Consider the following 25,831-nt stretch of genomic DNA (forward strand, 5'->3'; position numbering starts at 1 on the left):
GTTGTTCCATCTTTTTGTCTTGGTAAATCGATGAGAACTAGCTACGGTTATAGCTCCTGTTGCTAGTCACAGTGATATATGTAGATGGAGGTGCACCACCCACCATGAACATCCCTTTCTTGCCAAAACTTAGGCATCTACAATCTACTCCACCAATCTCTCCTTGCTTTTCACTTTTAACTTTTTTTTTCCTCGCAAAACTTGTTAAGATATATGGAAAGATTCTCCTAATTATGCCACTAATTCACCACATATCAATCGTCTTTTTAAACACGACAAACATTTAGATATGGAATAGCAAGCTGTTTTACATTTTTACTATAGTGAATCTTTTCTTTCTTGTTTGTACGTATTTTTGTCAATGATAAGCAGTCGAATTAAAGGGTACATTTCTGCGCACCACCCTCAAGTGGTGGTGATGTTCATCATCCTATTTATCGCGGTTAGATGTGTTTAAATCTTGAAATTTGTGTCTATCTATTACACAAATCTCGAAATTTAAACTCATCTGGTAGTACTAAATATGACAATAAGCATCACAATCACTTAAAGGTGGCGAGCACAAATACTCCCCAAACTTGTTTGTGCATTGGGATCATATATGGTATTGGGTAGCAGAAGTTATAGAACGTTGGCCAGATACAGTACGTACTACCTACACAATTTACACAACGCATGTATAATCCATCAACTACATACATGCCTACAGTTATACATTTGTTCATTACCTTAGGATCATTTTCCTGCTTTTTGGGTGATACTTAACCATGTGCCAATTATATATTTCTCAAATCATCATATCACCTTCATTAGGGTTCTAATCACCACGTCTCCTGTAAAGCGTACTGCTGCTCAAATATTACAGCTAGCTAGTTGCACATTAAATAAATTTGATTTTATGGTAGAATCCTAACTTTTTTACAGTATGTGAAAGTAAATTGGTCTTTTGACTGGTGTAAAATTACCACACACACATGACTCTCAATTGCTAAAACCGTCAAAAAGTTTGATGGAATCAAGTTATCTTTGAACTGCGATAAATATCATCAAATTACAAGAACCTATATCACGGCAGTTAAATCTACAAGAACTAAACTGTAACTTCATGCAGCATTGGTCCGGCAAGTAATTTTATGTTGTCAACAGATTTGAAATCTTATAGCCAAGCCAGTCCAGCTCCTTATTCAGGCTCTTCTTTCTGCTAGAATAAAAAATAGCAATAGTACAGGTACATGATATGATGCCTCTTGCGTACAAAAACCCTAAAAAACTTCATCGCATGGAAAAACCCTACTACTCCTCTCAGTCCGCCCTCTTACGTTAAGGTACTGCTATTCGGATGGCTCAGATGGCTCAAGATGATGATCATGCTGCTCCTAATCAGATGGCTCAGATGGCTCAGCGTGATAAAGGGTTTTGGTAGCATGTGGTAACAAGTAGTGAAGTCCAATCAAAGTATTAGGTTTCGGAGATATTTACGCTAATAAATTTGTTCTTTCCAAGTACAGCTATCCAGTTTACTATTATTTCAACATGGCAACTATTTCCTGGAAACCTACTAGCGGAAAAATCAAAGGTGCATTTGTTGCACCGTACTATTTCAAACCATATTAACTTTAGGGACTAAGGTGTACTCAGTAGTATAAGAACAATGAAACGTTTGGTACAATGTTGGCCTAAGCTATGGGAGATGTTGACAACTCTAGTTATGGGTCCCAGATGCTATGAATTGTATAAAAATGCTACAAAAAACTCCTATAGCATTTGAAAAATGCTATGGAAAAAGTTTATTATAGAATTTTGGAATTGATATAGTAAACTTTTCATAGCATTTACAAGCTATAAAGGGTGATAATAGCATTTTACACTTTCTATATCATGGCCTAATATATCAAGAAGAAGCAAGCGGCCTTTTATCACAGCAGTAGAAAAGTATTGTGCTCTTGCATGATGACGTGGATTCAAACCTCATCGGTTGCTAATTTAATATTTATTCTAACAAAATCTATCGTTTCAAAAATCTGTTACTCAGAATATTCATTTACAAGAAGAGCCATGTCGTAGTAGATGTTACAGATACAATTTTCAGAATCTAAAAACAGCTCTCTGGTTGGGGATACTCGACTGAATGTGTTTAATTTTAAGCCTACTTCCTTCATCAAACACCGTCTCCATGATATAACCGCCGTCAAACTTCATAAGAACAGCTATAAACCTACGGGCAGCAGAAAACAAAACTTTGAAAGCGGAGTAGGCGGGTGACTGTCCGTGACTGTTAGAACTTATCAGACTTACATAACAATAAAACAAACAATATACATGGCCTTACCATGATTTGAAACTACGTGCCTCGGCGATACTCCAATTGCTTTGTATTCTCTAGTAATACCTACCATAGAAAACCCAGATTAAAATTCCAATAAAGATGGCAATACTGCAACAAAAAATGAAGCAAACTCTCATTGAGCAACAAGCACTGTCCAAATACAGAGGCTACATGTCAAGGAAGAACTTATCACTGCAGGGGAGGAAAAAAAGAGCAAAAAAGTGCTTACTTGTCGAATATATGTTGCAACTGCCTTGCAGCCCTCGACTGCAAGTTGCATTACGTTTTCAAAAATGTCCAATGGTAATTTAGCATCCATCTGCATCAACGATCATCACGAATAAGTGGTTTACAAAAGGCGCTACAAAGAAGACACTGTAGATGCCAACTAACACAACAATTGTAACTTAACATTGTGAGAACAGATTGAGAAACAAATATGACAATTACCTGAAGAAGAGTCACTTTGTCCAACTTTGGCATAATGCCTAAAGTGACATCAGCGCCTCCAGCACTATCTTCTACATAGTTTAAATCTGCCAAACCAGCAACAATAAGCTCACATGAATATTACAATGGCCTTACAGGAGCCGTACAAGCATAAGGTAATGTAAAAGTTTACCAAGTAGAGGTGTGCTATTAAGGTAGCCGGCACTACAGGAAGTAACAAGGTCACGCATTGGAATTCCAGCATCTGAAAGGGCCAGGGTTGCAGCATTGATACATGCAGATCTAGTACCTGCCAAAGATAAAATAAATAAAATAATCGAACTCAAGGATAGAACTTTCCGTTCTTCAATTAAAACATTGAAGCAACCTGTTCAAATCCAAAAGTATTTGCTAAATAGTAAATAGTTAACATTCTAACCGATACACATATAACAGGGACAACCATGGTACTTTGTTAACAGTGAACACTATCGATCACATCTCTATTTCCATACGATGCAACAACAGCGATAACTATTAATGAACTGCCTGCAGCATAGGTTGACCCTCAAACACGAACTACCTCAATAGTAGTTAAAAAACAGAAACAATCAAACAGCTTTAAATTCAAAAACAAGGGGTTAACGTACATGAAATGACATGAGGAGGCTTCGTTTTTCAGAAAATAAGCCTGGATCTACAAATATCTTGACTGACAGGACCAAACATTCACACACACAAAGGAAACATATCATATAGGACCTATGGCTGCAATGAGACATCGGGATTTACCTCCATCTGCTTGGAGAACTTGCACAAAAATATCAATCTGCAGTAAACAGATACAAGGCTCAGAAAAGAACAAACTAGACATTCATCGAAGAAAAGTTCCCAAGATGCATCAGTAGAACCTGAGTCCGAGGCATTAAATGAGTCATAATGCATGCTTCCATGGTTTGCCGAATAACAAGAGAAATCTCTGTTGATCGTCTGGACAGCATCAAAGATACACATTTTAATGCTATAGTTTAATTTAGTTATGGATACAACACTCTTATGTTGAATTTTATATTGATGATGATACAAAGCATGTATCTATGAATATGAAATAGAATAGAATATATCACCTATCACCCTTTGGTTTCCTCATGCGATCTCCAGTACTAAAATTTGCCATGGTGTACTCACATCGCACCTAAACTTATTAACAGTTGCAAACGACATTACATATGCCTGTCAGGTTTATCATACTAACCACAACATAGATAAGTTTAACACACAGAGACTTAGATGAGAACTATTACCAGTGCCCTGTCATTCATCTGCTGGCTCCTATTTGGGACCTAGAAAACAAAAGTATATTAACAGCTTGAATGAATTAAAATTGAAAATTGTACAATACCTTTTAAATAATAATGAGTACCACGAACAAGATCATTAAAATTTTATATCAAAATTATAGAATGAAGAGAAAGTGTTGGCTAACCTCTCGAGGGCCATACACTGCAGCGATGACTTTGGTGTTCCCCATCTCAAACACAGCAGAACTGAAATTTGATATGAAAAGATCATTTTTTTTTTTAAATTACAAAGATTAGAAAAGAAGAATCAAGGCTTTAGTAATTCAAACCCATCAGCTTTGTCCACAACACCAATCTCTCCTCGAATTTGTCTCATCTGGGATCAGAGAAAATAGATTTAGTTCATAAATATAATTGAAAACTTATAACGATTATGATTGAATAAAATGGAAAATTACTTCCATGGGCCGCCGACCATCTAAGCGAAGACCTTCTGGGCTCACGTACTCCATCTGTTAGAACTTCGTAACAACCAACTTAGGAAACCACATAGATAACAAGAACAAATAGTAGCTAAAGCAATCACTGTCTAAAATTTAAACGCCATGACAACCAAACTACAAAGTTTCATAAATTAATGCATAATGGCTTTGTTTCAGCAACAATATGGCTATGCTATATCATGGTTCATGCCTATACTTATCAAAAAATTAGACAAGCAAGACGGAAGTAAATCAAGAAAAAAACACTTCACTAACCAAAAGGAAGTAATTCAAATACAGAACGCTAACTCTCAGAGAAGAAGCTAACTTTGTTTTCACCTTCCCTTCAACACCCTCAACAACTCTTTACACTTGTAAGAAAAAATCAGTAACGAAAGGACCACCTTTTATCTTTTAATCATGAAACCCATTACAGCAGAAACCGTTCTCAATTAAGACAATGAACGGGTATGGTGGAATACTCAAATCATTGGAACCCACTTCCTAATGACTCTCAAATGCAGAATAAACCACGATAATGTTAATCTGTTATGGGCATACACTAAATTTCTAAACACTAAATTAGATTTCTGACTCTCAAAGACAGAAATTAGATTTCAAAACACTAAATTAATTACCTAATATGGGGTGAGAGTGAGACTCGGACTCAGTGTGGTGGTGAGAGAGATCGCGGGTTCTGTTCTGTCCGTGAGAGAAAATCACCCGAGAGAGAGAGATCGCGAGAGATAGCGGTGGTTGTGTGGTGAAGGAAGGCTGGAGAGTCAGAGACGACAGTATGGTGTGGTGGTAGGCCGGTGGCTGGCCGGAATTCGACAGAGAGAGTCAGCTGAGAGATGAGGGCTCGGCGAGGGAGGGCTGCGCTTCGAGTTCGATGGATGGAAACAAATGAACCACCGGAAGATTTTGGAATGGTTAGAGAGCAGCGGTTTTGTGTTAGGGTTTGAAATGATGAAGCAGTGCACTCATGGTGTTGGGCTCCAGGTCAGAAAAAGTCCAGCCCGCAGCACTTTTGGGTTTTTATTTTTCACCGCCTTCTTTGACGCTCTCATGCAAAATACCGCGGATATGGATAACCGTGGTTACCGCCTATTTAAATTTCACGGTTATGGTTATAGGTAATCGTTTAGATAAATAAACGGTTATGGGTATAACCGTTTACCCGTGAAATTTAAATGGGTGGTTATGGGTATTAACCACGGTAAACGGGTAACCGTTTACCTATTTATTTTATATATGTAAAATTAACACAAACCATGTTTTCTATCTAACAAAACTTAGATCAATGCTATTGACTATAGTGCATGGTTTATATAGCTAATTATATATTTATATATATATATATATATTATGTTAATACTTTACATTATAGGTTAAATAACTCAAGAATATTGTCTTCTAAACAGTTTTCGTAATAAAAAATACTTAACAAATATTATATTACCTTCATTGGTAACATGGATTAGTAGTAAAAGTTTTCCCAAAAGATTAGGAAAATAAATAACAATTCCCCTCAGCCCCACTCACTTAATTCAACCCAAGACCTGTTCCTCAAACATGTTGCAACTTGCCATTTCAACTAATCCCTCACTTTTGTTAGCATTGTTACTGTAATTTATATATCCTATATTCCAATTTTGTTTTGTAAAACTAATTTTCTTGCTTTTTCATTCTATATCAATTAAAAATATCGTTCGTAAATTATTATTTCAATTATTGGAATGATATAAGGACTTTAAAACTTAAAATATGGAAATGTATGATGAATGTACCTATTACGGTGTTTAATTGTTATAAAAAAAAATTATGACAATTTTGTTTTTTAATTTTCAAGTTGTTAAAAAACATGTAGACGGGTGAAAATGGGTAAAGGTAAAAAAAAAAAAAAAAGATAAACGGGTTAAAAAGTGTAAATGGGTAAATGGGTATTAAACGGTTACGATTAAATGGGTATGCGGTTATGGGTATAGGTATAACCGTTTAGGCAATTACCCAACGGGTAAACGGTTATGCGGGTATGAGCATAAACGGTTATGGGTAAATAACCGCAGTTACCCGCCCGCCATAACCGTTGCTCATCCCTACTCATGGCCCTTTTGAACCAGGTGTGCCCATTCCCTTTTCTTTTCTCTTATTTTCTGTTTTATTTGTTATTTTATATTTCTTTTATTGTTTTTTTTTCCTATTTTTATTGTCCTAGTTTACTTACTTTATCTTTGTTAGTTGTTTTAAGTATTTATTTAGGACTTATTATTTTTGTTCCTTTTCATTTATTTTATTTTCCACACCACAATGTGTGATTTAAGTTTGGTGAAAGAAAATAAGAACTTTTAGATTTATTTATTTATTTTTGAGTCAAATAAAAATTTTCATTCTTTTGAAGTTAATATTCATAGATTATTTTAAACGTTATAACAAATGAACATGATGAAGATTAATCTCATAGTAGAGTCTTTCTATTTTTCGTTGCTTAGACACTAATTCATGAGTATACTTTGAAAATTTGCACGTTCACACCAACATGATTTGTGAAAAGTGAGATTGAAATACTTTTTGTCTGATTTAATTTTTAATTTTTAAAGGCCCGTTACATAAAGAGCCATTACCGTTGTTTCTTTTTTACTATTGAAGAAGAAAGGTGACTCAATTTGTTGACTCTGATCTGATACACTGCAGAAATTCTACCTTATAGGTAACTTTTTGTGTATTGTCTTGCAAAAACTGTTACAAATTTGCTCAAGAAATTAATACAATTATTTGTGCATTCTTTAACTTATAACTCATTCGTCCTTCATTCATGTAGCTCAATTCTCTCCTCGTATTTTTTTCTCTGCTTCTTTCCATGTCCTTGATCGTAAGCGTAAATCCTTCAACTTCTGTGCAGCACCTTACATTTTTGGTCAAGCGAAAGAAGGTCCTTTCAATTGATGCCCAAGCTTGGAGAAGTTCTTCTCCATAAAATTCCTTATTGAAAGCACCCATCGCTAACGGTATTACCAGCGCTTGAAGAACCCCTTCCATCATCACTTGTAGTCTTGAGTGATGAAAAACATCTTATCAAATGATTCCCCCTTTCGAACAATAAAGTTGTCCGTCTTATAAATCACGGGCTTAAGATACTCGCAGAATACTTACAAACTCTTTCTCACTCACATTCCAAACCTAGAAGAAGACGCAGCATTCAAGCATGTTACTTTTTTGATGATACAAACGCTTATACGAAGACTTGGTAGCCAGTACCAACCTGCAAATTTGCATTGAGATATATCAAAACGGATAGCATGCCGATAACAGATATAAAAACTGCAAACAGGTTTTCCCATGCATGGCTGCTAGTCTGGAGATTTTGCCCAAAAGAACCGCAAAAAAGGAACAGGAAACCCTAAATTCAATGAGCTCAAGCAAATCTTATCACTTCTTTTTTTATAATAATAATAATAATAATAGCAATAACGAAGAACGAACCTTAGATTTTGTAAGCCCCACCAAAAACATTGCAAGAACTTCTGTGGAAAATCTGTTGAGCTCAAGATACCCGATTGAATGGCGTCAAGAAATATACCAAAATCAAACAACGTTGCAGTTGGTGGATTTGTAGGGCATAGATTATTCCGAAGCATGACATTTCTGAATGTATATTTATCATTACAATCCAAACTTCCAAGAACACAACCATTTTCACTTCGACAAGCATATTTCCAGCAATCTATCTCTCGTTGATATGATAAAAAGTACCAAACAGCTCCGAACACCAAAAGAGATGAAAATGACGTTAAAAACCTTAGAGAATCATTAAGATAAATTAATTAAGGAGTAGGGCATAAGACTTACATGACTAGCAAGGATGAACTTAAAGCATATGAAAGCACTACGAATCCAGAACCTGAAAACACCTTTAACACATTTTTTAGGACTGGTTTTGGTTATATCCTTCTCGAGTTTCTTACGAAAATCATCAAAGCGTAGAACCCGGGTCATGTATTGCAGCACAAGAAGGAAGTTCAGAAACATCCTTATAGACCTCGAGCCCCTCATTATTTTTGCGAAAGAGCGAATAAATACCTGCAAAAACCGTAATACATTCTTAAACCAACAATTAAATGACGACGTTGAATCAATTAGGAACATCTGTCCTAGTTTGTAGTAATTAATATAGTTCAGGAAGGGAAAGGTCGGTCTCTTACAAGTGGAATTGGAGCAACACCCAAAATATCAATTAAGAGGCATGACCCCCAAATTTTTTTAGCTAATACATAACTCCTGCTCCACCCCTTAGCGATACCATCCTCACGTCTCGCAGCCTGATCCTCACGTCTCACAGCCTCGTGTATAGCTCGAAGTTGAAAGATAATGTCAAGTACGTAAAAGATATAAGTGAATAATAGCAAACTAAGAACCACTGGTGTCAACTTTTTGTCCAATCTGATACACTTCAGGTCTTTGTTGAGTATAGGAATGTAAAAGAATAAAGGATCCACTGAGACAGCTAAACCCAACATTAGTAGAAACACATCATTCCTAGCAAAGAATTCGCTAGATGAATTACTTGGTCTATATTTTCCATAATCGATATCGGCAGAACTCTGCCCAGAAGTTGCTGCAGGATTCCGATTTGGACTACTGAACAGAACACAAGAAACATGAAATGGTACCAATCAGGAACAAAAACACATTAAATTTCACAAACCTTAGCATCATTTATTTGCATGTGCCACAGATTGATTTATTTGTATATCTGGTTTACGAAACTAACCTCGGAATTTCAATGATCTCTTCCTCACGGGGATTCATGTATAACCCAAAGGAGCTTTCTATAAGTATACCTCAAAGTTCTGTTGATACAGTTGATACCTGCAAAGATGGAACAAAATATTTCATGAAAAATTACGAACTACAACATTCTAGTCCATGCATGAATCCCGGCACTGAAGCGCACAACACCAGTAATACCTCAAATCAACGCCGCCTCAGATTGGGAAACGTTCTTAGTGGAAATTTGCAAACGAACAGTCTCGTTTTATAAAAAACAAGTAAAGTTCAATCAAAGTATTAAGTAAGTTTCGGCGAAATTTACGCTTAAAATGTTTCCAGTTTATTATTGTTTCAACCTGGCAACTATTTCCTACAACCTTACCAGCAGAAAAATTAAGGATTCCGAGATTAGCTCTTATCAATGGGAATACGTGGACCTGCATAGAGATCTGGTGTCGCTTATTGACATTGACATTGACATTGTATACAACATGCTATGTTGCATCGACAGTCTCAAAGTAACCATTTTGCTGCTGGTTTTCACCTTTTGGTTGTGTTGTGTTTGTTTTGATTCCCTGCGGAGAGAGCCAATAAATTGAACGGTTTTACCAACGAACTTCAACAAAAACATAATCTTTAGACACAAATGAAGCATTACGACCTCAAAAAATATGACGCCTTGCGTGAAAGATGAGAAGCAACCAGACTCATACGTTTCGTGGTCTAATCTGGACATTGCTTTTCTCCACACACATTAAAGCAGCATATAGAACTGATTAGTGATTATATTACAAGAAAATAGCATACTTGAGAAATGCCATAGTTTATTTACACATAAATTTGATGATCGATGATTTCCATCTACAACGTTTGCACAAAGCAGACGGCAAGAATCAAACCCAACAAAACAATGATAGATTGTCAAGGAATGCCAAGTTTCTGTACAAACACAAATACTATATATATAGGAACTGCATATTGGTACACTTAGCTTAATTACAGCAATCGGAACAAATGGCAGGACCCTTTGCTACCAATCCTCCTTCACAATTTTTGACTTCTCAAATATGAACTTCCCTTCTTTGTACTTTTGCGATGCCTCATAAGCTCGCTCATACTTCCATCCCAACACCTCACGGCAATCACCACAGTGGATATCAGCAACCGTATGCAGACCAGTTAAGAGATGTCTGTCTTCTTTTGCCCCAACAACAACATTCATCGCGTGGGAGAACAGAAAAGCTCGGCCATGTCTTCCCTATAAAATGTTGGAAAACAACGTTAGACCCCACTTCCTATTCTCACACCCAAATATGAAATGAAACAAGACATTCCGATATGTTTAGATGCAATACTTTCATGTTACAAGATCTGGCACAAAGAGCAAACTACGTGTTCGATTCATGTAAAAATGGAAAGTTATCTTCGGATGTTCATTGGTCCATTCAGTTCATTATTGATCACAGGCTTCACAGCCAAGAAACCTCATGATTAGTGACAAAGAAAAACGACGAACAAAAAGCAGATAACCTACAAAGACAGAGTCAACACCCCAATTTCAATTCTTCTGTGAAATTTACCCTCTTTGTGTAAAGGACAGCGATTTTCAGACTCTCGTTTTCTCCTCCTGCACTCTTGTTTCTATGCATTGGTTCTCCTTTACTCATTCAATCCAACAGCTTGAGTGAAAAAAAAGGAAGGTGTGCAGGCGGAGAAAGGGAATGCGGAAATCACATGAAACCCTATGCAGATCAGTTTAAAGTTCTACAAAACTCAATGATCATTTGGGAAGAACTAGTAAAAAGTCCAGAGACACAAAAATTCAAATATTATTTTCTCAACAAATAAAAAATCAAAGAAGAATAAGTGAACAATAAATATTGTGGAAACCTCACCTGAAAAGCCTTGGAAATTATATCATCGTGAAGGGAAACATGGTTTCTGCAATTACAACAGCTGTACAATCTAGGCCCTACCAAATTCGCCATTAACAAATAAGTCCACAGCTCGAACCTCTAAACACCTCTCACTGCTCGGCAACCAGAGAAAAGCAAAAGAAACAGAGAAAACTTACACACGGGAGAGTAAAAATCTGTTAAAATTAAAACACGAAAATATGGATTAAGAGAAAGATTATGAATTTAATTACCAGCAACAAGATCAACAGCGACCCAGAAGCCTGCAACCAAAGATAAGATTACCAACCAAATTAGCATGCAAGATTCCAAAAGTAAAATATTATATTTTGAAAATTGAATGATTGGGTTTTGAAAGATACAGGATTTGCCATTAAGGGTAAGCAACAAGAACATTTAGAAGATTAAGATTAACAAACCCAGATTAAAAATGATTAAACAGGTGAATAGGAAAGGGAAAGTTGGAGTCTTTGAAGTGAAATTCATGGGGTATGACAAAATTAAAAAAAAAAAAGACCCATTAATTAATTAGGAATTAAAATCGGAAGGGATGAGGATCTGACCTGTTTAGCCAGTCACTAATTGTGATTAAAAAATGATTAAAATTTGTTATGAGAGCAGAGAGAGTTGGGAAATTGCTTTGTTCTTTTACTTGTAGAATTGAATCAATTGATTGCTAGCAATTAGCAGTACAATCAAAGTCGGGAAATTGATAGAGAAATTGCATTAAATTAAAAGAAAAAGAAAAGCACCAACCTTTTAACAGAGGGCTGTGAGACTTGAGGGTTGCGTACAAACTCTATGAGAAAGAGAGAGATAGAGAGATAGAGAGATAGAGAGAGAGAGTTTTCTGCAATATTTTGAGTCGGATGGACTTGGTTGGGTCACAAAGAGCAGAGTAACGCGCGCTCCGATTGAGAGGCTCAACACGCGCAAGCTTAGCGGGGCTGTGCTACTGTTAACACAGTAGTACAATGTGGCCCCTAGTTTATCCCAAGTGTGTCAACTGCTATACCAGGGGCGGGAGAACTATATAAAATGAGGGATGCTGTCTATACATTTCTTTTTATCCTCTACATATCCTGTTAACATTTTTATTATTTTTAATTTATTCAATTCGATGATCAAAAATTAAAAACGACGTAGAAAATATAAAATAAAATGTGTGAATAGTACCATGCTGTGAAAGATGAACATCAATATGACAATGTCTCAAATTACAAAAATTCTATTATGTGTGGGAATTTTAGCCGTTAAATTTTAGTTATTTATGTTTGATCGAGAACTTGATGGAAAGAAAAATAAGGGAGTTTTTTTTTTATGTTTGGAGCATTAGTGTCCTGACATTTCTGTTTATATAGGAGAACTTTAATGAAAAACTTCTGGTAATGTTTATTTTAACTCAAAGTTTCCAAACTCATTTCGTTAGTGTTTTTTTTATATAATTATTTTTATGTGTCAATAATTTAACCAGTGTTTTAACTAGTCAATAATATTAACAAGGTACATTTTGCGGGAAATGTTGAAAATACATTCTGATGGTAACAAGACAAATTGATATAAAAAACTACCGTTTGTTACATAGTTGGACTACTTCAAAGATATTTTGTTTGGAGAGAGGATTCTTGCAGGAATATCTAGTAAGGATTCTAAAAATCCTCTAATCACATCCGTTCATTATATATTGTGCAACTAGTTTTTATTAAATATTATTTATATTCAATTTTAAATAAAAAATTATAATAATTTCTGATCGCACGATATATGATAAACGGATATGATTACAGGATTCCCAAAATCCTAATAAAGATAATCCAGCGAGAATGCTCCCGATTTTTTTTTAGCCTTGTATCTAGAGACGGATTCGCGGAAAGCCAAACATAAAAATAAATTATTATCATCAAGTGGAGTTTTGAATTCGGCTTGCACGGGTCAAAACTCACCCACATGCGGGGAGCAAATAAGAGAAGTTGGAGAGCAAGGAACTTTAATTACCAATGGAGGATTTTATTTATGGAAAACTAATGAAAAAATATTTGAAAATTTTGAGTTTTAATTAAAATAACAAAAAGATGTTGTAAGTAATAAGTAGTATTAGAAATGACTTTTTAAAGTAAAAATATCATTTTCGTTAAAAGTGAATAGTACCAGAATGTTTCGTTAAAACTCGCTTCCATTAACCGAAGTCCATATATTACCAGAAAATCCCCCCTTTCCAACTTTAAGATTTTCCTTTTCCTTTTGATGCAATCTTTATCATTGCTCTTATTCACCTTAATCTTATTGCTAAATCATCCATTGCATAAAGCATGTGAAATATAACACACATTAGTTTCTGCGCAATATATGCAGAGAACCAACAAGAAGAAGTACACATTATCCACAAATGATCGTAGTCCTTCGAAAATCGAATTATTGTCGGTAGTAGGTACTGCGTTGTGATGGGGTGACACAGCGGAAGTTATAGACCAAAGGGATCACGACCCTGATCTTGTCATGCATCGTGAGGGATTATTAGTACTGCTTAGAAATCTTTGCTCTCTCGATTATGAACATCCCTTGCTTGTACATCTGTGTCGGCTCATAAGCTCGAAGGTACTTCCAACCTAAGACCTCACCGCAGTTGCTGCAATAGATGTCAGCAACTGAGAAAACACCTGATATGAGCTTCCTGTCCTCCTTTTGTCCCACAATGATGTTCATTGCATGAGAGAACAAATAAGCCGGCCCAGTTTTCCCCTAAACAACGAAATCCGAAAATCGAATTGTAAGTTCTTCTAGGTCATAAAAGTGCTTCATGGAGAAGCACCATCACGAAGCACTCCCAACTGCTTATTTCAAGAAGCACTAGAATTATAGATAAATTAAGCAAAATCCTAATAAGCCCGGAGAGAAAACAACATTGATCAAGCACCGTGTGATACCATTGCTGATTTTAGTTCTCAAACCTAAATATTAATGAAAATAAGAGAGCATAATATATTTTTCGTGTTTCAGTTTTCACCACAAATTTCTTGGAGATAAGGTCGTCACGAAGAGCAAGAGGATTACGGCAACTTCTGCAGCTGAAGAAGGGGTTGCCGCCGGATTCCGCCATTAAACTGAAAGATTTCAACACCAAGTAAATAACAGTCAGATCCTGCTAAAGTATATAGATATATACATACACAGATGGAGGATAAAAATGGAAAAAAGAAGAATTGAAATCTTCATACATGGAGGCGAGTCAAGAAACTACGCTCCTAAGATTGAAGAATAATAAGAAGAGGGAGGCATATATGTAGACTTTGGAGAGTTGACTGGAAATAGTATTGGAGACTTGGAGTTGGAAAATATGGATGAGGTTGATGAAAAGTCAAGGCTAGTGATGATGAAAAGTACTAAAAATATTATTATTAAGTGGATAATGGAAATCATATCATCTACATCGAGACAGAAAGTACTTGACAAGTTGGTAAGAAATAATTGTTAGACAAGTTGGTAAGAAATAATTGTTAGACAGGATGTGTTATTCACACATTTTTTTTACTTCTTACATGCATTTTTTATTTTTGATCGTTGGATCGGATAAATTGAAAAAAATCAAGAGACATAAATCAATAAGAGATGTGTGAAAAGTAAAAATGAATGTGTGGAAAGTAAAAATGAATGTGTGGATAGCATACTCCTCGTTAGACAAATGGTTAACCTAGTCAATAATATCAATATTATGCTGAAAATGTATAGATAACAGGTTAAAACGTTTTGAGTTATGATGGAGTGAGAGACATAATAATGTGTCATTGTACATTACAATCAATTACTTTGATACATAACAAATGTTCTTCCAACAATCGATTGTTTTCATCACCATAAGAGTCCGTTTGGTGGCCTAAATGGGAATGAGTTTAAGAGATAAGATTTAATTATCAGAGACATGTAAGACATAATTTGTAACCTATGTATAATAATAGATTAGATAATCCACCATATTGGAGATTCATAACCTATCATTTATAATCCTGTCTCATTTTAATTTGTCACAACCTATTCTAACTAACCTACCACACAGCCCCTAAAAGACATAACAAATTAATAACTTTGCAGGCACTACATGGACTCCTCTACTTTCCTTCATATGGCTAATAGCAACAATACTTTCCTCTACTTTACTTCAGAGCTAATAGCAACAGTACTTGTGTTGGTGTTAAGTCGTAGTCATTGAGACAAAAAAGCAACACCAAAATATACAAAGAACTAGCATACAATAAGCAACGATAATTAGACAGAATTGTACTATATAGACTTATGTGATATGTTGCCTACTCGTATTGAAGTAGACAATACCGCCTACTTTGACAGAATATCACTTGCGTAAATCATTAGAGTATATTTTACCTACGGGACTCATCAAATAAGGTTTGTCTAGTCATTGACCGTACCTTTGGTTTTAACATTTTTAGGAATATGAAAATAAAAATGGAACAAGACAAGTAAGGGGGGAATCGAGGAGTAGAGGGGTTGGAAGATCGTCGGTTAATTAAGAGTTCGTTTGGCTGTGATTTTAAAATGATCAAAAATATTTTTTGTGAAAAATGTAAGTAAATCATAAAAAAATACTTAAATATTCTATGGAGAAGCACAAACTGATTTTTCTTGTAGAAAACACTTCAAGTACTTTTGGAACTAAAAAATATTTTCCCTAAAAAAAATTTTAATTATTTTAAAAACATATATAAACGAACCATAATTTATTATCCAACTTAACAAATCTACAGTGTGAGAAGAAGAAGAAAAAAAAAAAAAAAAAAAAAAAAAGCTTTGCGCGCTCTCCGGTCTCCTATCATCTCACTCTTGCTCTCATTCTGTACTGAGAAAAACCAGTAGCGTTCATCTTCCTCTGCTCTTCCTTTCTCTCCACTCTTCATATCTCTCGCCGTGGAGCCAACAAACCAAGCAGCTAGTGACGGTCGACAAGCCTCAAACATGGCGGACGCGTATTGGAGGTACAGCGATGGTCGACAACCGCCGGCCTCGGTGATGAATTCAGTCGTCGGAAAGCGTCCTCGCTCCGATTACGGTATGTTAAATTCCTCCAATTTCCGTTCTTTTTTGGGTTTCCTCTCTCCTTTTTGCGTTTGTTTGGTGCTTGATTAAATTAGGGTTCTTGGGATTTTAGTCTCTTACTGGCTGCTCTGAAAGCAGAATTGTTCAAGTACAAATACAAAATGCAAAATCTACGATAAGAAATGTGAATAAAAAATGGGAATTTCAATTTTCAGCTGACTTCCAAGTAGTCGAACTAGGTTTTCACTGGGCCGAGGAATTGAAATTTGGATCTTTTGATCTATGTTGTGTGTGGTTTAATCATTATTTGATGTGTACGTGGTTAGGTTATTAAGGCATTTTTACAATTTTCGGATATGTATATTTGTTGCTTCTATGGTTATTTCTGAGATATAATTGCTTAGATTATATGATAAATTTGTATTCTTGCTAGTTTTCTGTGCTCTATTTGGTGTTATTTACGCGATTTTGAGTGTAAACCTTGTTCAAAGCATGCATATGAGAGTTAAAATGAGTATTACTAATCTTGTTATGCACATTTTTGAAGATTTTTCGATCTGTTGTACGCATTCATGAGGAGGGGTAGTCTATATATTTTGGACACCCGTTTGTTGGTAATATCAGCAAGCAACGTGCTGGCTGGTCCCGGCTCGTAGATCATATTCGTTAGCAGTTTATGTTAAGTGTCAACATCCCCGGCGGCTGTTAATAATTATTTCAGCTCTAATAAATGCCCGGTTTGATTCAAGGATCAGCCTTTTATGCCGAGTTCTGTAAGCCTTGATAGGTGTACAGATTGTATTATACATGAGTTTTTTAATTGAAATTATTTGAAGATATGCTACCATGTAGGATCACTACAGTTACTATATAAACTACTAAGGTGATAGCATTAAATGCGAAAGGAAAATTCAAGTGGTCGTGTTAGCATATGTAATATATTGAGATGTCGTTAGGTTGTCAGCAGTTTAACTTATTATTCACTTGTTTATAGCTTTATGTCACCATCTGCGTTTATAATCATAAGCCTTCAAACATTGTTTCTTTATTTTCTCGTTTGGTATCCTGAAGTACATCCTTAATCTTTTAGATGCCCAGGGTGGTCACGACCTCCCTAACTATTATCCCCAAGAAGATGATAGAGGTTCTGTCCGAGCAATTAGAGATACCGACTCCATAAATGCGTCATATGATCGTTACCTGCGCAGTGCGGTACCTACTTTTCTCTTTCTGGAACTCTCACAATTTTTTACCATATGTTTTAGGTTTTGGGGGCTAATGTTACATGTAATGTTTCAGCAAATTTCTTCATATAGCGGAGGGCAGTCTGCTAGAAACATGAGTGGGGGACCACCTGGTCGTGCTGTTGATGATCCACGCATGATGGGAATTGGGGGTGTTGACCCAGGGGCACCTGTTAAAGATAGGGTCTTAGGAATGGGAAGTGGACGGCCTGACGCTCCCCTTCCTCCTGGTGCTACCAGTACGCTATTTGTGGAGGGATTGCCTCCCAACTGTACTAGACGTGAAGTAGCTCGTATCCTTTAATTTTTTTAGGGGTTGCAGTTTTATTTCTCTTTTTATCATTACTTGCACTTTACCTTTTTAGAGTTTTCCCTTCACTTGGTTTCATAGATATCTTTCGGCCTTTCGTTGGCTACAAGGAAGTGAGACTCGTGAGCAAGGAATCGAGACATGTAAGTTTATCTTTTGCAAGGGATAGATTTAATTGTTAGTGATTGATGGATTCACAAATAATTAACCTGTGCAGCCTGGAGGAGATCCGCTGATACTTTGTTTTGTTGATTTTTTGAGTCCGGCCCATGCAGCGACTGCTATGGATGCATTGCAAGGTAAGCTTAATTTTTTATTTAATTTGTTGAAATTATTGCACCATAGTTTTGTTGCTTTTTCTTATACCATTGTTGGAGGAGATGCATTTCCTAAAAAAAATTCTCCACTTCACAAGATGGATTGGCAAATGATAAAAAGGATTTGCACCAATAGTATGGATTGTTGTTTGGCAGTTCTATGTAATTAACCAAAAGAAATAAAGGAAAGGCCAATACGTTACCAAAGTTTACAAATGTATAGTAGAATGGGCAGACAAGATTGCTTTGCTCCAATTCATATGGAAACTTTGTACACAGGATTTGTGACTTTAAACCCCTTTTAACATCCAAAACTACTTTCAACCACTTCAAAGATTCCCAAACCCTTAGTTTTGTGGCATTTATTTTCTGTTTAAAGTGAGATAATTCACAATTCAAGGTGTGGGACTACGTTTGTTAAAGACGACGTGATTTTTGGGCCACTTCTATTGGATTTACGAGGTGAGCACAGATTACCGCTGCCCATAGGTCTTCGTTTCACCCGTGACTTTTAAGTTAGAAGTTGCATGGTCAGCAAAGTCATCCAGTACCAGTACACCACAAACCAAACTTGTTAAATTGTTCCAAACACTGGAAGGGATTGCCTTCACGGTTCATTTGTTATCTTCCAAGGTTCTATGAATGCCTTGAATCTGTTTGGTTTCTCGGGACGTGATTTTTCCCTTAATTAGTCAAGTAGGACTGCAAGACTGATGAGAATTTTTGTTTGGCCACTCTTGTAATTCCAGTCTATGAGTAGTGCTGGGGACAGTGGTGCTCTCAGTATGGTTATCTCATGTTTTAGCCTACACTTTTGTCTTTTGTTCCTGTTAGATGAAATCACATTATGAGGTTTCCCTAGCGGTATTGTGTACTTTATGTCAAGAGAGAAAGCTCATCACCTTCATTTTTGGAATGAGGGGAGACCCATTTTTACCATTCTGTCAATCTAGGGCGTGTGGCGAACCCAGGTTTGCGACTTAGGCATGTTGAAAAGTGATGGGTGTTAAATATTTAAGATAACGGTTTAACGTCTTTATCTCATCTATCTGCTGATGCCCTCAATCGGCGTTGAGAACGTACCCAGTTGTTACAGCATAAATGGTCAAGCTCGATTTTGCAGGTTATAAATTCGATGAGCATGACCGTGACTCGGTCAATTTAAGGTTGCAATTCGCTCGCTATCCTGGTGCGAGGTCAGGTGGTGGGCACCGAGGGAAGCGTTGAGTTATGCGGTTTTTCAGGTGATTCACACAATTTTCGATCGGTACAACCGTTTATTATTCATGGCCGTTAGGTGCTGAGTTAGAACTAAAAAAATCACGCTAAACCGTCGAACGACTCTTCTCTGTAGGACTTGCTTGATTCGGGAGGTTATGATAATGAGGGGCGATACAGCAAACTTGCAGTTTCGAGAATTGAAGGCGCATAGTTAGGACCAACTCGCTTGGGTGGTTCCCTCTAATTCTAGAGTGCTTTTCTGTTTAGACACCTGCAGACTTTATTTCTTTTACTTTGATTTGAACTGTTCCGTTTCGTTACCAGTATGATTACTTACGGATATTTTGCCATGCGTTTGCTAGAAAATGTAAACTTAAATAAGTTGAACATGTTGAAGTCTCCTTGCATTTGCATATGCTCTGGGATTAGGGTCTAGGTTTGATATTAATTCGGCGATGAAGTGCGGTGACTGTTGTAGGTTTCGTTTTGTATTGACAGTAACTGGCTTTTGTGGTAACTGTTGTAGGTCTCGTTTTATATTGAAAATAACTGGCTTTTTCTGTGTTGTTGCTCATTTTTTTTCTCAAAGATGTCATGAATTTTGTTTGTTGTAAGAGTCAGTACACTATGTACCAAATTATCGCTGCATGGAAGCATTCTTGCTTTTGGTTTTCAAGTGTTTTTGACTGGGTTTGGGTTGAATTGTAGATGGACCTAATCCTAACATGATTCGATTGTGATGTACTAGAGTCTACCCTAGAATCGAAGAATTAACATGATATCGGAAGATTTGTCGTAAGGGATGTTTTTGGATTTTACTTTCCTACACTACTGGGGAGGCAGCTACTGTAATTAGGTGCATATTAGGGCTTGATTCTTTTACTAACGTCATACTCTCCTATTTTGTTTCTCTTCCCTTTTCATGGGGTGATATTCTAATAATCTCCGGGGAGGAGGAAGTTCAGTGCAAGTTGAGCACACTGCACCGAACTTCCTGCTCCTCCTCCCCGTAGCATGCCTAGAGTTAGAGTGAGAGTCAATGACTCAATGGCATACCCTTTAACTCTGTAGAGTGAGAGTCAAGGACTCATTGGCATGGTAGCACGCGTTCATTTTCGTCTAGGCATTATCCAGTTGGAAATTTATGGTTTCATTTTTTATGAGAGGTCATATTTTCTTGCATTTCCGCAAGGTCCTATCTTGTCATCGGCTAATAAATGTGGAAGACAAAGAAAAGAACGACAATCGTGATCTTTTTCCACGGATTCATTAAGCATTGCTTTTGCTTCAGCGATGCGGGAACTGCAAGTTGGGGTTGGTCTTCTGTAAGAGAATTGAGGCACCTTTGCTCTTGTGGTTTTGAACGAGCAAAATAATGAACTTTCTGTTTGCTGCAATTGCCGTCCCCATGATCAGACCCCTCTCAGGATGGTAAATCTTGCACTCGCCATGTTGTTTGACAATTGCAAGACCCTTTTCTTGCAGCTGCCAATGCTAAGCTGCCAATACTAAGTAAATTGTTCTTTAAATCTGGTACATAAAACACCCCAATGATTACATTGACTTCCATGACAACATTCCCTTTCCCTAGCACAGCCAAGCTCGAGTTGTTCCCCAATTTCAGAGACTCCTTGAAGTTTTCATCAAACTCAGAGAAGATTTCTTTCTTGCCACACATGGTTGCTGCAATGGACAAAGTGTACCGACAAGCTACTTTGGAGTTCATCAATGGACAAAGTGTCCACATCGTTTGACTCTTCAATGGAGCACATAATAGTCATTTTGGAGTCATAGATCTCAAGATCTTTTCAATAACCACCACATCCCCATCTTTTCCCATGAATCCTCATCGTGTTAGCTATGGTGAGAGTTCGCAAAGTAGTCGTTCACCGATTCTCCTTCCTTCATGTGAAGCACTTCAAACCCTTTGCGAAGATCTTGTAACTGTGCATGTTTGACTTGTGTCGTGCCTTGGTACTTATGCTTCAAGGAGTCCAAATGTCCTTCGCAGTGTCTTTCTTCATAATTGTCTCCATAATTGATCACTAATGGCCTGGAACAAATAGTTATTCGCCTTCAAATCTTTCAGCCTTTGATCATCAATTGTTGTCTTCCTCTGTGCATCAATGAGATTCGTCCCTTCTGCTGCTGCAAAGATCCCAGCCTTCACTCTTCACCAAGCCCCAATATTCCTTGAAGCGCAAGAAATTCTCCATGAACACCATCAAACTTTGGGATTGCAGGTTGCATAAAGCTGCTTTCAGGCCATGTATGGCTGCTGAACGATAAAACTAGCTCCTGAGTTACATGCGTTGATCAGGCCCCGTGATGGGGCTCTAATACCAGATGTTAGAATCGAGAATGAACACTTGATAAAACTAGTAGATAAATGTTTGATTTGCACTCAATAGTTGGAAGAATTTCTATTAATGAATTCAAGAGCAACAATGGCGTTAAACAGCCTTACAAAGAACTGAAAGTTGAACGTACAGCTCACATTTTAACAACCCTAATTACGTGGTACACGACTAAAGTTGGAAACAAACTAAACAAACAACTTGTACCTCAAAAATATGGCTGCTTGAAACAAGCCATAGAAACTTGGAAACCCAAACAACTTCAACGGTGTAGTTTCTATTCTCTTATTTTTTCAATGCCTCTTTTCATGTCCTTGATCGTAAGCGTAAACCCTTCGACTTTTGTGCAGCACTTAACATTTTTGGTAGAGCGAGAGGTCGTCCCTTCATATAATTCCCATGCTTGAACAAGTTCTTCTCCATAAAAATCACCTTTCTGAAAGCACCCGTCACCAGGAGTATTGCCAGCGCTTGAAGAACCGCATACATCATCACTTGTAGTTGTGTAGGTCCTCACTGTCCCTTGCGTGATGAATAACATCTTATCAAATTGTTCCCCCTCTCGAATAATAAAGGTGTCCGCCTCATGAATCACGGGCTTAAGATAATCACAGAATGCTTCCAACTCCTTTTCTTTCATATTTTGAAGCTTCGTAACCTAGAGGAAGACACGTGTATGAGAAATATAAAAAACAAGTCCAACGAAAATGTATTGTGCAGAATCGAACTAGGCCTGCTATGGCCGTGAGCATTCAAGCATAAGTTACCATTTTTAATACAAAATCTTACTCTTTTTAGCGTATCTAGGCAGAGACAGCGCTTGATATTAATCCTATCTTTCCAGGGAAGAATATCGTTGATAGTTATTATGTTGATGTCTTTATCCGCTTTCAATTCGTTTAGTGCACATGTCATGATCCCTTCTTTCAAATCCAAAGGGAGGCCATTCTCATATAACCATGATGCTATCTGAGGATTTCTCATATTCCTCATTTCCCTCAACTTTCTGTTCTCCTTTGATAATTCAGCTGTCGACTGGGCATGCATCTGTTCCACAACATGTTGGTTTTAGTATTTTCTATACAAAAATTAATAAATTAACTTTCTTTGCCAACTTGAAAGGTTTTGTTCAATTGGAACTTTTATTCGAAGACTCGGTAGTGAGTACCAACCTGCACAATTGCATTGAGATATATCAAAACGAATAGCATGCCGATAACATTAATAAGAATCGCAAAGAGGTCTTCCCATGCATAGCTGCTAGTCTGGAGATTTTGCCCAAAAGAACTGCCAAAAAAGAAACAGAAAACCCTAAATTCATTGAGCTCAAGCAAGTCATATCACTTCTCTTTGGAAAATAATAATAGCAATAATGAAGAACGAACCTTAAATTTCGTAAGCCCCACCAAAAACAGTGCAAGAATTTCTGTGGAAAATCTGTTGAGCTCAAGATACCAGATTGAATGGCATCAAGAAATATACCGAAATCAAAAGACGTTGCGGTTGGTGGATTTGCATGGCATAGATTATTTAGAAGCGTGACATTTCTCATGAATGTATCCTTGTCCTCACAATAAAAACCTCCAAGTTCACAACCATTTTCATTTCGACAAGCATACTTCCAGCAATCCATCAATCGTTGAAATGAAAGAAAGTACCAAAGAGCTCCGAAAACCTAAAGGGATGAAAATGACGTTAGAAGTTGCATGAAAATTTACAAACGTTCTACCATATTTATGTCAGAAAATACGTTAATAAACTCATAGAATGATAAAAATAAACTAATTAAGTAGTAAGGAATATTTATTTAGTACTACGGTTTAATGATATTCTTCTTCACTTGTAAGTGAGATGTCTTATGTTCAATTCTCGTCAAAGACAAATTTGAACCACATTATTAAGCTAGCCCATTTAGTCCACTCCCCTATCCGTGTAGATAATATCGTATCTTCAAAAAGTAGTAAGGAATAAGACTTACATGACTAGCAAGAATGAAGTCAAAGATTATGAAAACGCCACGAATCCAGAATTCGCCAACACCCTTAAACCATTTTATAGGAGTGTCTTGGGTTATATGCTTACGCAATTGATAAATGCGTCCAACCCGGACCACGTATTGCAGCACAAGAAGAGAGTTCACCATCATTCTATAAGAACCCGGGAGCCTTATTATTTGGGAGACTTTGGATGCGGTCCCTAGTTATGAACAATCTTTGACTGAAACTTTGTTGGTTTTCAATTTTTGATCCAAGTCCCTAAAATTAATTGATAATTTATTTCTATGTACGTTACTATATTTTTTAAATTAAAAATTAAAATTTATAGTTGTTTATATTAATGAGATTTTAAATAAAAAACATAATTTGTGGGATTAAAAATATTAAAATATAAATATACTATTGTGTGTGTGTGTGTAAACATGGGTACATTCATAAAAAATAACCAAAAAATTATTGTATCAAAACATGGGTACATTCTTCAAAATGGGTACATTTAGCAAAAATAAAAATGGGTACAAATAAATTAAAAAATATGGGTACAATACAAATAAAACTTTAAAAAATATGGGCACAAAAAGAAATTAATATATGGGTACTAATTAAAATTGAAAGGAAAATTGGTACAAATTAAAAAAGGGTTGCAAATTAAAAATGGGTACAAACTAAAAATAAAAATATATGATAAAAAATTTAGCCATAAATATAAATATACTAATTGTAACATTTTTAATATTAAATGAATATATTTATAAATAAAAAATATTTTATTAATGAAATAATTAATGATATTATTAATACAAAGGACCTTGATCAAAAATTGAAAAGTAATAAGGTTTTAATCAATAGAGTAGTAAAAATAAGGATGAAAACCTAATTACTCCTTATTATTTTTGTGAACAAGAGAATAACAACCTGTAAAAACCATAATGGATTCTTAAACCAACAATTAAACGACAATGTTGAATCAATTAGGAATCAATATCGGTCCTAGTTAGTAGTAATTAATATAGTTCAGAAAGGGAAGGGTTGATCTCTGACTTGTGAAACAGGAGTGACAGCCAAAACAACAATTGGCAACCATTGCTTAATAATCCTCCAAAGATTAAAACGATCCTCAAGAACATTCCAGATAATGTCATATGCGAAAAAGATATCTGTGAGGAATCGCAAATAAAGAGCCGTAACTTTCAACTTTCTGTCCAATCTGGCACACTTGATGTCTATGTTGACTATAGGAATGTATAAAAATAAAGGATCCACTGATACCGCAAACCCACAGAATAGTATCAACACAGCACTCCAAACTTGACAAAATTCCCCATTCGGATTTAAGAGTCTTCTAAATGTTGGTCCAAAACGCCACCTTTCCTTAATCCCTACTCTCCGTTGTATCCATTCTGCACATTCTCTTCCAAAACGCCAGCTTTCCTTAATCCCTTCTCTCGGTTGTCTCCTTTCTGCCCATTCTCTTACAGGGGACATAACACTAGAAACATCAAAGTTTACCAGCCAGGAACAAAAACACAATAAATTTCAATATTTCACTAATAACCCGACGCAGTAAGCATAATATATTTGCTTATGGCAGATTGATTTATTTGTATATCTGGTTTACGAAACTAACCTCGGACTTTCAATTATCCCTCTCTCAACGGAAATCGTTATCTCAGAGGAGCTTAGTGGATCCATGTATAACCCAAAGGAGCTTTCTCGACGTATACCTCAAGAGTTCTGCTGGTACAGTTGATACCTGCAAAGATGGAACAATATAGTTCATGAAAATTACGAACTACTACGTTCTAGGCCATGCATGACCAGTAATACCTCAAATCAACGCGGCCTCAGATTGGGAAGCGTTCTTAGAGTGGAAATTAGCAAACGAAGAGTCCCCTATTAAAGAAAACAAGTAATGAAGTCCAATCAAAATATTAAGTTGCGGAGAAATTTACCGCTTATAACTTTGTTCTTTCCGATTACAGTTGTCTAGTTTAATATTATTTCAACCTGGCAACTATATCCTGGAAACCTACTAGCGGAAAAATTAAGGGAACTTTCATGAAAAGAGTTTAGACTAAGTTTATTTTAATAAAAAAATCATGCTATAACTTTATT

At 36.3% G+C, this 25,831-nt stretch overlaps 6 protein-coding genes across 11 annotated transcripts; 1 reads left to right on the plus strand and 5 right to left on the minus strand.

The window, feature by feature from the left end:
* Positions 1-1,956: 1,956 nt before the first annotated feature.
* On the minus strand, positions 1,957-5,532 carry LOC126624765 (exosome complex component RRP41 homolog). 2 transcript variants are annotated; one of them, XM_050293878.1, is made up of 13 exons: positions 5,177-5,532; positions 4,515-4,568; positions 4,386-4,432; positions 4,242-4,302; positions 4,060-4,098; positions 3,883-3,950; positions 3,667-3,745; positions 3,548-3,584; positions 2,949-3,065; positions 2,777-2,862; positions 2,556-2,645; positions 2,330-2,389; positions 1,957-2,215 (listed from the first exon to the last, which is right to left on the minus strand). In XM_050293878.1, the coding sequence occupies exons 2-12, from the start codon at positions 4,566-4,568 to the stop codon at positions 2,342-2,344; spliced, it is 726 nt and encodes a 241-aa protein (XP_050149835.1). In that variant the 5' UTR covers positions 5,177-5,532; the 3' UTR covers positions 1,957-2,215; positions 2,330-2,341. The 2 variants fall into 2 exon arrangements, with proteins under 2 accessions (XP_050149835.1, XP_050149843.1); XM_050293886.1 differs by having other exon boundaries at positions 4,515-4,577.
* A 1,690-nt stretch (positions 5,533-7,222) lies between these two features.
* Positions 7,223-9,972, minus strand: LOC126624805 (cyclic nucleotide-gated ion channel 1-like). Its single transcript, XM_050293920.1, has 5 exons — positions 9,691-9,972; positions 9,310-9,407; positions 8,741-9,176; positions 8,388-8,618; positions 7,223-7,800 (listed from the first exon to the last, which is right to left on the minus strand). The coding sequence occupies exons 2-5, from the start codon at positions 9,345-9,347 to the stop codon at positions 7,771-7,773; spliced, it is 735 nt and encodes a 244-aa protein (XP_050149877.1). The 5' UTR covers positions 9,348-9,407; positions 9,691-9,972; the 3' UTR covers positions 7,223-7,770.
* A 103-nt stretch (positions 9,973-10,075) lies between these two features.
* Positions 10,076-12,123, minus strand: LOC126624816 (protein yippee-like At4g27745). 4 transcript variants are annotated; one of them, XM_050293930.1, is made up of 4 exons: positions 11,981-12,123; positions 11,458-11,487; positions 11,204-11,337; positions 10,076-10,566 (listed from the first exon to the last, which is right to left on the minus strand). In XM_050293930.1, exons 3-4 carry the CDS (start codon positions 11,294-11,296, stop codon positions 10,339-10,341), a joined length of 321 nt encoding a protein of 106 aa, XP_050149887.1. In that variant the 5' UTR covers positions 11,297-11,337; positions 11,458-11,487; positions 11,981-12,123; the 3' UTR covers positions 10,076-10,338. The 4 variants fall into 4 exon arrangements, with proteins under 4 accessions (XP_050149887.1, XP_050149894.1, XP_050149903.1 ...); XM_050293937.1 differs by lacking the exon at positions 11,981-12,123 and adding an exon at positions 11,788-11,944; XM_050293946.1 differs by lacking the exon at positions 11,981-12,123 and adding an exon at positions 11,644-11,742.
* Positions 12,124-13,504: 1,381 nt separating this feature from the next.
* On the minus strand, positions 13,505-14,385 carry LOC126624837 (protein yippee-like At4g27740). Its single transcript, XM_050293962.1, has 2 exons — positions 14,229-14,385; positions 13,505-13,963 (listed from the first exon to the last, which is right to left on the minus strand). Exons 1-2 carry the CDS (start codon positions 14,319-14,321, stop codon positions 13,739-13,741), a joined length of 318 nt encoding a protein of 105 aa, XP_050149919.1. The 5' UTR covers positions 14,322-14,385; the 3' UTR covers positions 13,505-13,738.
* Positions 14,386-15,976: 1,591 nt separating this feature from the next.
* LOC126624790 (RNA-binding protein 2-like) lies at positions 15,977-19,936 on the plus strand. Of its 2 annotated transcripts, XM_050293909.1 has the most exons (7): positions 15,978-16,283; positions 17,361-17,482; positions 17,570-17,807; positions 17,906-17,967; positions 18,042-18,123; positions 19,265-19,385; positions 19,496-19,936. In XM_050293909.1, the coding sequence occupies exons 1-6, from the start codon at positions 16,190-16,192 to the stop codon at positions 19,366-19,368; spliced, it is 702 nt and encodes a 233-aa protein (XP_050149866.1). In that variant the 5' UTR covers positions 15,978-16,189; the 3' UTR covers positions 19,369-19,385; positions 19,496-19,936. The 2 variants fall into 2 exon arrangements, with proteins under 2 accessions (XP_050149860.1, XP_050149866.1); XM_050293903.1 differs by lacking the exons at positions 19,265-19,385; positions 19,496-19,936 and having other exon boundaries at positions 15,977-16,283; positions 18,042-18,468.
* A 2,291-nt stretch (positions 19,937-22,227) lies between these two features.
* On the minus strand, positions 22,228-25,578 carry LOC126624781 (cyclic nucleotide-gated ion channel 1-like). Its single transcript, XM_050293892.1, has 6 exons — positions 24,758-25,578; positions 24,599-24,631; positions 23,698-23,883; positions 23,105-23,394; positions 22,892-23,006; positions 22,228-22,766 (listed from the first exon to the last, which is right to left on the minus strand). The coding sequence occupies exons 1-6, from the start codon at positions 25,199-25,201 to the stop codon at positions 22,356-22,358; spliced, it is 1,479 nt and encodes a 492-aa protein (XP_050149849.1). The 5' UTR covers positions 25,202-25,578; the 3' UTR covers positions 22,228-22,355.
* Between the last annotated feature and the right edge of the window lie 253 nt (positions 25,579-25,831).

This window comes from Malus sylvestris, chromosome 1, assembly GCF_916048215.2.
Source record: "Malus sylvestris chromosome 1, drMalSylv7.2, whole genome shotgun sequence".
NCBI lineage: Eukaryota > Viridiplantae > Streptophyta > Magnoliopsida > Rosales > Rosaceae > Malus > Malus sylvestris.

Excerpts from the sequence above, each read along its gene's own strand:
- LOC126624765 (XM_050293878.1), bottom strand. The coding sequence starts at position 4,568 with ATGGAGTACGTGAGCCCAGAAGGTCTTCGCTTAGATGGTCGGCGGCCC. Across the intron at positions 4,433-4,514 it reads ATGGTCGGCGGCCCATGGAA|ATGAGACAAATTCGAGGAGA; the intron begins GTAATTTTCCAT and ends CTCTGATCCCAG. Across the intron at positions 3,066-3,547 it reads AGTTCTCCAAGCAGATGGAG|GTACTAGATCTGCATGTATC; the intron begins GTAAATCCCGAT and ends TATCTTTGGCAG.
- LOC126624805 (XM_050293920.1), bottom strand. The coding sequence starts at position 9,347 with ATGAATCCCCGTGAGGAAGAGATCATTGAAATTCCGAG. Across the intron at positions 9,177-9,309 it reads GAGATCATTGAAATTCCGAG|TAGTCCAAATCGGAATCCTG; the intron begins GTTAGTTTCGTA and ends TGTTCTGTTCAG. Across the intron at positions 8,619-8,740 it reads GTGTTGCTCCAATTCCACTT|GTATTTATTCGCTCTTTCGC; the intron begins GTAAGAGACCGA and ends CGGTTTTTGCAG.
- LOC126624816 (XM_050293930.1), bottom strand. The coding sequence starts at position 11,296 with ATGGCGAATTTGGTAGGGCCTAGATTGTACAGCTGTTGTAATTGCAGA. Across the intron at positions 10,567-11,203 it reads TAATTTCCAAGGCTTTTCAG|GGAAGACATGGCCGAGCTTT; the intron begins GTGAGGTTTCCA and ends AACATTTTATAG.
- LOC126624837 (XM_050293962.1), bottom strand. The coding sequence starts at position 14,321 with ATGGCGGAATCCGGCGGCAACCCCTTCTTCAGCTGCAGAAGTTGCCGT. Across the intron at positions 13,964-14,228 it reads TTATCTCCAAGAAATTTGTG|GGGAAAACTGGGCCGGCTTA; the intron begins GTGAAAACTGAA and ends TTCGTTGTTTAG.
- LOC126624790 (XM_050293903.1), top strand. The coding sequence starts at position 16,190 with ATGGCGGACGCGTATTGGAGGTACAGCGATGGTCGACAACCGCCGGCC. Across the intron at positions 17,808-17,905 it reads TACTAGACGTGAAGTAGCTC|ATATCTTTCGGCCTTTCGTT; the intron begins GTATCCTTTAAT and ends TTGGTTTCATAG. Across the intron at positions 17,968-18,041 it reads TGAGCAAGGAATCGAGACAT|CCTGGAGGAGATCCGCTGAT; the intron begins GTAAGTTTATCT and ends TAACCTGTGCAG.
- LOC126624781 (XM_050293892.1), bottom strand. The coding sequence starts at position 25,201 with ATGTCCCCTGTAAGAGAATGGGCAGAAAGGAGACAACCGAGAGAAGGG. Across the intron at positions 23,395-23,697 it reads ACTTCATTCTTGCTAGTCAT|GTTTTCGGAGCTCTTTGGTA; the intron begins GTAAGTCTTATT and ends TCATCCCTTTAG. Across the intron at positions 23,007-23,104 it reads TGGGGCTTACGAAATTTAAG|TTCTTTTGGGCAAAATCTCC; the intron begins GTTCGTTCTTCA and ends CTTTTTTGGCAG.